Genomic DNA, 10,188 nt, shown 5'->3' with positions numbered 1-10,188 from the left:
GACCCTCTCACGGTCCCCTAAAATCCAGCAGGTCCCCAGGGTCCTTGGGCAGCCACCCCAGCCCAGCCAGAGCTGGGATGAAGCTCCTCAGAGCAAAGAGGGAGCAGCTGGAGGCAGCACGAGCTCAGGAATCCGTACCTTGTCTCCTTTGGCTCCYGAATCTCCCTTGGCTCCACCTGCACCTCGGCAGCCCTGCAGGAGCAACAGCAGTGGGGGTTACCCTGAGAAACCCTTGCTGCAGGCTGGGATCTGATTCTGGCACCAAATAATGCGAGTTTTGCCCTGTTCCAGGCAGGGCTTTCCTCTGGATGGGCCTTTCAGAGCTGGGGCAGGATCTGCTGGATCTGCTCCTCGTGGAGGGGGCACTCCAGGGCTTTTGGGTTCAACCCCCACCAAACCAACCCCAGCCCTCTGTGCCCAGTGCCAGCTCCCAGCTGGTTCTGGCATCTCTGGCACAACAGTGACAAGTGCCTCGTCCTCACTGCTGCATTCCTGAACTCAGGCCAAAGCATTCCCAGCCCCCCTGAGCCTCCCCTAAGGACACTCCCGAGCCTGAAAACTCCTCTTTGGACAGGAAAGAAGCCCAAGCTCAGCTCTGCCTTCCCAAGCAGCTCCAGCTGGCAGCAATTCAAACATCAGACACGTAAAGAGCACGGAGCTGCAGCTTAGGGGTGCTCTGCCACAGCTCTCCTGCATCCCAAGCAGGATCCCACGGGTGCCATCACTCACCCGCTCTCCTTGGGGGCCTTTTGAACCTGGCAGGCCAAGAAAACCCTTTGGAGAGAGAGAAAATGCAAGGTGAAAAAGAAAAAAACCCCAAGGGAAATATTGCATGTGCTGCTGGAGGGGACAGGCCTGCCACAACATTGGAGTGGGATGGGATGGGATGGGATGGGATGGGATGGGATGGGATGGGATGGGATGGGATGGGATGGGATCCATGGGACATGGGATGGGATCCATGGGATCGTAATTGGGTGGCACCAGTTTGGCTCTGCAGAGTTGCTGCTGGGTGGGATGCCACAGTTGGATTCGATCCCCAAAAAAGGGGTCAGAAGATGCACAAACCCTGCCAAGGCAGCCCTCAGGACTAGGATATGAGGTCCTTGAGACTCCAAAACACAGCCCCCACATCCCACCCCACAACCCTCATCCCATTCCCAGCCCCAGCTCTCAGCTCTGTGAGTTGGGGTCCCAGGACATGGGGAAGGGACACCGTGGGCCAGGCTGCCCCACCCCTTTGGGAAGGGCAGCTCAGCACCCAAACCCCCGGGAAAAAGGTGCCCCAGGGAAGGGCTCGGCAGGGCTGGGGCAGCCTTGCTCACAAATCCATCAGGAAAAAAATAAAAATTGAAGTCCTTGAAGGCAGGAGGGTCAGAGGAGCTTTGGGGATGAGGAGTGTGGCCATAGGGACTTGGCTCATCCCCATCAGCCCTATGGGGAAACTGGATCCCCATAGGATTTTGTGGGGCTGGGAGAGGGAGGATGACAGCACCCTATATCCAACCACCCCCTTACCATGGACTTACCCCAGGGCCCTCCTGTCCCAGCTGTCCCCTCACCCCGGGGGCACCATCTGTACCCTGCAAGAACAATCCTGGAGTTACAGAATGTCCTGAGCTGGAGGGACCCCCAGGATCACCCAGCCCAGCCCCTGTCCCTGCCCAGACCCCCCAACAGCCCCACCCTGTCCATCCCTGGCARCGCTGTCCAAACGCTCCTGGAGCTCTGGCAGCCTCGGGGCCGGGACCATTCCCTGGGGAGCCTGGGCAGTGCCAGCACCCTCTGGGGACACAAGAACCTTTCCCTGATCTCCAGACATTCCCTGGCTCCTGTCCCTGTCCCAGAGAGCTGACAGAGCACCCAGYCCCTCCATGTCCCCTCCCCAGGGTGCCCAGGGACCTACAGGTGGCATTTGGGAAGTCAGCTGGAAGTGCTGCCCCTCTCCCCTCCAAAAACAGGGACAGGGATCCCCTGTACCCACAGCTCAGGTCCCTCCAAGGAAATCCCCCAAACCTAGACTTCACCCCCACCAATGCCAGAGCCAGGAAATGCTCTCACCATGTCTCCTTTGGGACCAGCAGGTCCCTCCATCCCAGCTGGACCCTGGGGAAAGCAAAGGCAGTGGGATGTGGGGAAGGAGAGGGGTGTGGGGATGAAGGGGGAAGTTGGGAAGGAGAGGGATATTGGGAAGAAGTGGGATGTGGGGAAGAAAATGGGATTTTGGGAAAAAGGAATTTTGGGGATGTTGGAATGAAGGGGGATTAGGGGAAGAAAGGGAGTGTGGGGAAGGAGAGAGGTGTGGGGAAGAAGGGGGATTTTGCGAAGATTGGGGATTTTGGGATAAAGGGGGATGTCACTCCCGTCCTGCCCTGTGGATGAGACCCCAGCCCAACCCCATCAGGTCACCCTTGGTCCTTTCCCACCCACCCGCTCCTGTGGGGCCACAAGGACCCCCAAGGATTTTGTGTCCACATCTGAGGTACATGGGGGACACATCCCCGCAGCTCCTGGGAGAGAACCGGGGGGATGCACCCACCCTGGACAGCACCCACTCACCTGAGAGCCCCTGGGGCCAGGGGGGCCACGTCTGCCCTGCAAGCCCTGGGGTCCCTGCAGAGGGGGGACAGGGARCTGCTGTTAGGGTCAATTTAGGATCAAATCAGTGCCAAACCTCTTCTGGGAGTTCCCAGCTGCTGAGGAGCACTKGAAACCTCCCAGACATAGGGCACCCTAAAGGGTATGGGAAGGATTGGATTCCCACCCTGCCCCAGCCTCCTGCAGATTTTGGGGTGGGTTGGGACCACATCCCAGCTGGAGGAGACCGTTCCAGGCTGGGTGAGCCTCGGGACACCTCCCATCCCAGGACACCCTGTCCCTATCCCATCCTATGGATCCCATCCCATGGATCCCATCCCATCCCGTCTCGTCTTGTCCCATCCCATCCCATGAATCCCATCCCATCCCATGGATCCCATCCCAAGAATCCCATCCCATCCCATGGATCCCATCCCAGCCCATCCCATCCCATGGATGCCATCCCATGCCATCCCGTCCCGTCTCGTCTTGTCCCATCCCATCCCATGGATCCCATGCCATGCCATGCCATGCCATGCCATGCCATGCCATGCCATGCCATGCCATCCCATCCTATCCTATGGATCCCCTACCATCCCACCCCATCCCTGGGAGGTTCCCACACTCCTGGCATCCCCTACCTTGGGGCCGCGAGGGCCGGGCACACCAGGAGGGCCCATTTCCCCCTGCGGACAGAGCAGGGGAGGGGCGGGGTGAGTGCAGCAGCCGGAAAATCCCAAAAAACAAAGGGTGGAGACTGGGGCAGACCCACCTGCGAGCCATTGATGCCTCGGCACCCCAAAGATCCCGGCTGGCCGGGCTCTCCCTGCAAGGCAACACCAGCTCAGCCCTACAGCCCCCCCAGGGGAGATGGGACAGGGACCCCTGGCACTGGGGATACTGGGAGGGCTTGGCTGGGTGAGTTTGAGCACCATCAGTCCTTTTGCAGTTTCTCCCAGGGATGTTTTTAACCAAATTCATCATATTTAGGTGTAAATCAGAGCAAGGGATGAACGGGCAGGGGCCGGTGGCACAGCCCAGCCTGCCCAGGGTGTTCCCACACTCCCATTRACACCAACCCCCTGGAACTCACCAYGGGACCAGCAGGGCCTGGGGGACCCACTGAGCCTCCTTCTCCCTGCAGCAGGAGAGAAAATAAATCCATTTCTGCTTTAATTCTCTCTTTTATCCCAAATTCCCCTTTTTCCTCACATAATTTTTCACATTTCTCCCCGTCAGCTGCTCAGTGCCCCCTCAGACAGCTCCAGCTCCCTGACTCTTTTCGTGTTGGACAATGCATCCATTCACCATCAAACCACTTCCATTTTCATTTAAAACCCTTTCCCAACCCTTTCCTGGAGAGGAGGATGTCACCCTGTGACCTGGGAGCACTGAGCTGAGAGCAGCATGGACAAACCAGGAGATACCAGCCTGGCATCCACCCCAGCTGGAGCGGCCAAATAAATAGAAATAGAAATAGAAATGGAAATAATAAAAATAGAAATAATAGAAATATAAAAATACAAATAATTACCAAAAATAAATCCCAATGCACTCTGGAAAACCCCATTTCTCCCCATTCCCAGCTGGAACAGGGGCGCAAACATCCCAGTGGGAAATGCCAGGAGCCACCCCCRACGTTCCTGGATGAAAACCCCAAACCCTCCCTGCTCAGATCCCTTTTCCCAGCGGGGATCCCAGGCTCCTCACCCCTCAGGGAGGGCAGRTGGCTGCACTCACCTCTGGCCCTGCAGGGCCCTGGAAGCCCAGGACACCCTTCAGCCCYGCCAGCCCCTGGGGGAGAAGCCAGGAACGAGGTGTTAGCACCCTGGGGTGGCACTGCCTTTGTCCCACCCCTCACAGGGACAGCACAGGGACCACGAGGACTTTGCCCAAGGCAGGAGAGGGTGGGATGGAGCTCGGGGGTGTCACAGAGAGGGGTCAGCAGAGGGGATGGAGGGAAGGGGGTGAGGCACYTCCAGGTAACTCACCTGGAGCCCAGCAGGACCTGGCAGCCCGTTCTCTCCCTTCACCCCCTGGAAGAGCCAAGAGATGGAGGAGAAAAGCACAGCCTGGGGCTGGGGGGCCGTGCCAGGGAAGGAGGGACCCCCTGCCCAGGYAGGCAGGGCTCTGAGGGGCAGGGACAGACACCCTCACCTTCACCCCCTTCTCTCCTTTGTCCCCAGCYGGGCCAGGGTCACCCAAGAAACCCTGAAATGGAACAACAGCGATGAAATGGGAACAAGGAAGGATCACAAAGAGGTCAAATGTGGCTGTTGTGCCTCAAGGGACACGATCAGGGGGGACAGGGGGTGGGGACCCTCCAGGTTGTGCTAAATGGGGCAAAGCCTGGCTGCTGGTGCCCAGCACGGTGTCACCTCCCTGGTGACACAGGGCTGGGACAGGGCTCTGCACAGGTGGGAGGATCCAAAGCGTAGCCCACAAAAGGTATCTGATAACCCACGAGGGACTGCTGCTTCAAAAAGATGAATTTAGGTCCCAAACCCCACAAAGGTGATCAGACCTTGGACAAGCCCAAAAATCTCCTGAGCAGCTCTATAAATTTCAGCCTTAAAAGGACCAAGCCAGGGGAGAGAAATTAAAAAAATTAAAGCGTGATGAACCACAAGATTCACTTTTTAAAGGACATTTTCTATCCTGGCTGATAAAGGCCTGGAACAGCCTGGGGAGGGGCTGGTGTGGTCCCAGTAATGGAAGGTGTTGGTGTTTGGCACTGTGCCAGGGMTGGGGCTGGCACCTCACCGTGCCCATGGCTGCAAGGCAGAGCCAGCTCACCTCTTCTCCCTTGTCACCAGCCAGCCCTCGGTCCCCCTGGAAGCCCTGGAGACCCTGGAGAGAGAGAGGAAGGAGCAGAGCAGGCACTGAGGGGCTGCCTGGCACCCCCCAGCCATGTCCAGCCCTGCTCCCCATGCCATGCCATCCCATGGATCCCATCCCATCCCATGGATCCCATCCCATCCCATGCCACAACCTCCCAGCCGTGTCCAGCCCCATTCCCCATTGCCTGGCACCTCCCAGCCGTGTCCAGCCCCTCTCCCCATTGCCCAGCACCTCCCAGCCGTGTCCAGCCCCTCTCCCATTGCCTGGCACCTCCCAGCAGTGTCCAGCCCCATTCCCCATTGCCTGGCACCTCCCAGCAGTGTCCAGCCCCTCTCCCATTGCCTGGCATCTCCCAGCCGTGTCCAGCCCCATTCCCCATTGCCTGGCACGTCCCAGCTGTGTCCAACCCTGCTCCCCACTGCCTGGCATCTCTCAGCCGTGTCCAGCCCCTCTCCCATTGCCTGGCACCTCCCAGCCATGTCCAGCCCCTCTCCCATTGCCTGGCACCTCCCAGCCATGTCCAGCCCTTCTCCCCATTGCCTGGCACCTCCCAGCAGTGTCCAACCCTGCTCCCCACTGCCCAGCAGCTGCTGAGAACCCCGAAGTCTCAATCCTTGTCTTCTAAACCCCTCTGAGAAAGCTGCCAAGCCCAGGRGTCTGGGAAAGGGCAGGGAGCCAGCAATGAGATTCCTGGATGGAATATTATCCAGRTATTCCATAACAGCTCCCATTGTTTGGGCACCCTCTGAGTCCTGAGCCCTCGAGGGCTCAGAGCAACCTGCTCTAATGGAAGGTTAGACCTGAAGCAGGAGAGACAAAAAAWTRCCATTTTTGCTTTGATTCTCTCTTTCACCCCGAATTCCCTTTTCCCTCACATCATTTTTCACATTTCTCCCYGTCAGCTGCTCGGTGCCCYCTCAGRCAGCTCCAGCTCCCTGACTCTTTTCATGTTGGAAATGCATCAGTTCACCACCAAAACACTTCCATTTTCCTTTTAAATCCTTTTCCAACCCTCTCCTGGATGTTTCCCAGTTCTATGGGAGGTCTCCATGAGAGCAGCCTTCTTTCTCTCCTAGAAATGTCACAGGGGTGAAATGAGATGGGATTTAAGGTCCCTTCCAACCCAAACCATTCCGTGATTTTTGGTATTTTCCACAAAAGGGTCCAGGTGCAGCAGCCCAGCCCTTGTGCCACCCAGAGCCACCATGACCCTGGAACTGAGGTGATCCCAGATCCTTAATGCACCTCTGGGATGATTCACAGCCCTTTTTGTCCTGAAAAAAAACTTCGGGGCACTAATCCAGGACTGCCTGGTTTGGGGGCTGAGGAGAAATATTCTAAAGGAGGCAAGAGAAGGAGGAATGGCTTTAGGAACTCGCTGTCTCCTGCCTGGGGTTTGAAGCTCCAGCTTTTCCTCATCCTGAACATTCCCCAGCCCTGCCNCAGCTCCAGCTCCCTGACTCTTTTCATGTTGGAAATGCATCAGTTCACCACCAAAACACTTCCATTTTCCTTTTAAATCCTTTTCCAACCCTCTCCTGGATGTTTCCCAGTTCTATGGGAGGTCTCCATGAGAGCAGCCTTCTTTCTCTCCTAGAAATGTCACAGGGGTGAAATGAGATGGGATTTAAGGTCCCTTCCAACCCAAACCATTCCGTGATTTTTGGTATTTTCCACAAAAGGGTCCAGGTGCAGCAGCCCAGCCCTTGTGCCACCCAGAGCCACCATGACCCTGGAACTGAGGTGATCCCAGATCCTTAATGCACCTCTGGGATGATTCACAGCCCTTTTTGTCCTGAAAAAAAACTTCGGGGCACTAATCCAGGACTGCCTGGTTTGGGGGCTGAGGAGAAATATTCTAAAGGAGGCAAGAGAAGGAGGAATGGCTTTAGGAACTCGCTGTCTCCTGCCTGGGGTTTGAAGCTCCAGCTTTTCCTCATCCTGAACATTCCCCAGCCCTGCCCGGGGTTTGAAGCTCCACCTTTTTACAATCCCAAACATTCCCTGGCCCTGCCTGGCATTTGGAGTTACAGCTTTTCCCGATCCTGAACATTCCCTGTCTCTGCCTGGGGTTTGCAGCTCCAGCTTTTCTTGATCCCAAACATCCCCTGGTCCTGCCTGGGGTTTGCAGCTCCAGTTTTTCCCGATTCCAAACATCCCCTGGTCCTGCCTGAGGTTTTCAGCTCCAGCTTTTCCTGATCCCAAACATTCCCCAGCCGTGTCTGGGGTTTGCAGCTCCAGCTTTTCCCGATCCCAAAGCTCCCTGTCCTGCCTGCCCACACCTCACCTGCTCCCCTGGCAGCCCCCATGGCCCAGGTTTGCCATCAAGGCCAGGGAATCCATCAGAGCCAGGGTACCCCACACGTCCTGGCAAGCCCTGGAGCCCGGGTTCCCCCTGGGGAGAGAAATCCAAGTGTGGAAAATTTTACAGATCCCTGTTTTATGAAGGYGAAAACTGTTTAAAATCCCCATTTAATGAAAGCGGTAAATGAAACACTGAGCTGTGACTGCTTCTGGCCCTGGCAGCAACACAGCCAGGAACTGGGGAAAGGTTTCCTGCATCCAGGTTGGGCACGTGGATCTGTCCAGGTTCTCCACCGAAACTCTGGGATTTCTGGAACTGGCAGGAAGGAATACAGAGGGCAGAGAAAAAGCAGTGCAGAGGGAGAAGGTCGAGGGAGAGCCTCCTGCATCRGCTGCTCAGCTCAAAGCCACTCCTGACCCTTTCCCAGTGCAGGAGCTGTGGCAGATCCATCTCAGGATCCATCACCAGCTAAAGAACCATCATCAGCTAAAGCTTCAGGGCAGCTTTGCCTTCAGCCAGGAATTTGCACTCAGCTCAGTGCAAATTCCCAGTTCAGACAGGATAGAATCCCCAATTCAGGCAGGGTGGAATCCCCAAATCGGGCAGGGTGGAATCCCCAAATCAGGCAGGGTGGAATCCCCAAATCGGGCAGGGTGGAATCCCAAATTCGGGCAGGGTGGAATCCCTAATTCAGACAGGATAGAATCCCCAATTCAGGCAGGGTGGAATCCCAAATTCAGGCAGGATGGAATCCCCAATTTGGGCAGGGTGGAATCCCAAATTCAGACAGGATGGAATCCCCAATTCCAGAGCAGTGTGGAGCAAAGCCCCAGTGATGCAGGGACAGTGGGACATTGCTCCCCTTCCCCTGTTCCCACAGGGCACCCAAAYCCCCTGGGGGCTGAGCTGGTCAGTCCCAGGGGAGATGGGATCCCATGGGGACAGAGCCCTGGCAGAGCTCACCCCTCCCTTCCAGGGCTGGGGGTTCCAGAGGGTGACAAAAGGACCCTGGGACAGCTGTTTTGGGGTCCCTACACCCAAAGGAGCTGTGCTGAGCTGGGTGCTGCAGGCTCAGGACAAGGGGGGCCACAGCAGGGGGGTGACCCTGCCTGGCACAGTGGGGTCTGGAAGGGGACAATGGGGTCTTGGAGGGGACAGCAGGGTCTGGGAGGGGACAGTGGGGTCTTGGAGGGGACAATGGGGTCTTGGAGGGGACAGCGGGGTCTGGGAGGGCACCAGGCCATCAATCCCTTCAATCCCATCACCCCAAACCAGGCCCATCATTCCCAAACTGCCCCCAAACCTCTCTCCCTCACCCAGCCAAGGGGTCAGGGTTCCCCAGGGTCCCAGAGCTTTCCAAAATGTTCCCAACCCCCCCCACTCACCGCGTACCCCCGCTGGCCCTTCTCCCCCGGCTCTCCCGGTGCTCCGCAGGGTCCCTGGGCACAAACAGGAATTGTGTCACCCATGGTGTCCCCCCATCCTGCCCCGAAACCCGGCAGACTGTGAGGACAAGGAGCAATGCCCAGATCTGCYTTGGGAAGGGCAGAGAGGGAGGATTCACATCCCTGGCACACCCACCATGCCAGGCTGTGTGCCCGGGGTGGTTTGGGGTTGGAGCAGATCCATTTTCCTGCTGCTTTGGTTCCTGATGGGATGTCAGGACACAAGAGGGAGTTTTGCCATTTCCTTTATGGCCAAATGTGGGGGAAGCATCCCCCAGCAATGCTGGGGTTTGGGCATGGGGCTGAGACCCTTCAGCACGGGCTGACCCCACACAAACCCTGCCCCAGCCCCTCCCTGCCTTGCTTTGGTGCCTCTGGGAGGGATCCACATGGTCCCTCATCCAAAAACAGGAGCTGGAACTCAATGCCCAGGAAATGAAGCCAGTCCTGCTCAGCTGGCAGGGACACAGGGGTTGGGACTGCCAGGAAAACCCTGGGAGTTGGATATCAAACATCCCAGATTTCAGCAGGAAGGGACAAGAAATCCATTAGGCTGCTTTGAAACCCAATCCCAAAGGCYTTAATTACAGCACAGCAGCAGCCAYGGCCCCAGGGCTTGGGGACATCCACACCCCAAGCAGGGCCAGCAGGGTTTGSGTACTTACAGGTGCTCCTGTTTTCCCAGGATGTCCTGGAGGCCCGGGGGCTCCGGGTTTTCTCTGAATTAAAAAGAAAAGCATCGGTCAAACCCATCGAGTGCTTGGAGCAAAGAGAACTCACAAGGAAAAATCCAAACCCAAAGTGACCCAAAGCTGCACTCACCGGCCAGCCCGCCTGCAGGAGCTGGTAAAATGATGATTGCTGAAAGGAGAGTAAGGGGAAAAAAGCAAAATGTTAAAAAAAAAAATCCCAAATCCCTTTTTGCTGGCTTTAAGTACTTGCTCCTTGTCTTGGGAAGATGCAGCAATGAACCCCTCCTTTATTTGATTTAGTTATTTCATTTATTTATTTCATTTCTTT

The 10,188-nt window shown here is 56.8% G+C and overlaps 1 protein-coding gene across 1 annotated transcript in view; it reads right to left on the bottom strand.

Annotated features, from left to right (window-relative positions):
* Window positions 1–10,188, bottom strand: part of COL27A1 (collagen type XXVII alpha 1 chain) — a 54,356-nt gene that overhangs the window by 19,005 nt on the left and 25,163 nt on the right. The window contains exons 10-24 of the mRNA XM_057381931.1: window positions 9,991–10,029; window positions 9,109–9,162; window positions 7,706–7,834; window positions 5,374–5,427; window positions 4,735–4,788; window positions 4,569–4,613; window positions 4,318–4,371; window positions 3,671–3,715; window positions 3,350–3,403; window positions 3,219–3,263; window positions 2,560–2,613; window positions 2,062–2,106; window positions 1,530–1,583; window positions 730–774; window positions 139–192 (exon numbers count right to left, since the gene is read on the bottom strand). Of these exons, the coding sequence (XP_057237914.1) occupies window positions 139–192; window positions 730–774; window positions 1,530–1,583; window positions 2,062–2,106; window positions 2,560–2,613; window positions 3,219–3,263; window positions 3,350–3,403; window positions 3,671–3,715; window positions 4,318–4,371; window positions 4,569–4,613; window positions 4,735–4,788; window positions 5,374–5,427; window positions 7,706–7,834; window positions 9,109–9,162; window positions 9,991–10,029 (825 nt within the window). The remainder of the gene's footprint in view (window positions 1–138; window positions 193–729; window positions 775–1,529; window positions 1,584–2,061; window positions 2,107–2,559; window positions 2,614–3,218; window positions 3,264–3,349; window positions 3,404–3,670; window positions 3,716–4,317; window positions 4,372–4,568; window positions 4,614–4,734; window positions 4,789–5,373; window positions 5,428–7,705; window positions 7,835–9,108; window positions 9,163–9,990; window positions 10,030–10,188) is intronic.

The sequence above is a fragment of the Malurus melanocephalus genome, unplaced genomic scaffold (genome assembly GCF_030028575.1).
Source record: "Malurus melanocephalus ecotype Western Australia unplaced genomic scaffold, MMel_1.1 scaffold_541, whole genome shotgun sequence".
Taxonomy (NCBI): domain Eukaryota; kingdom Metazoa; phylum Chordata; class Aves; order Passeriformes; family Maluridae; genus Malurus; species Malurus melanocephalus.
The sequence above is the reverse complement of the archived record's forward strand: the minus strand, read 5'-3'. Positions and strand labels throughout refer to the sequence as shown.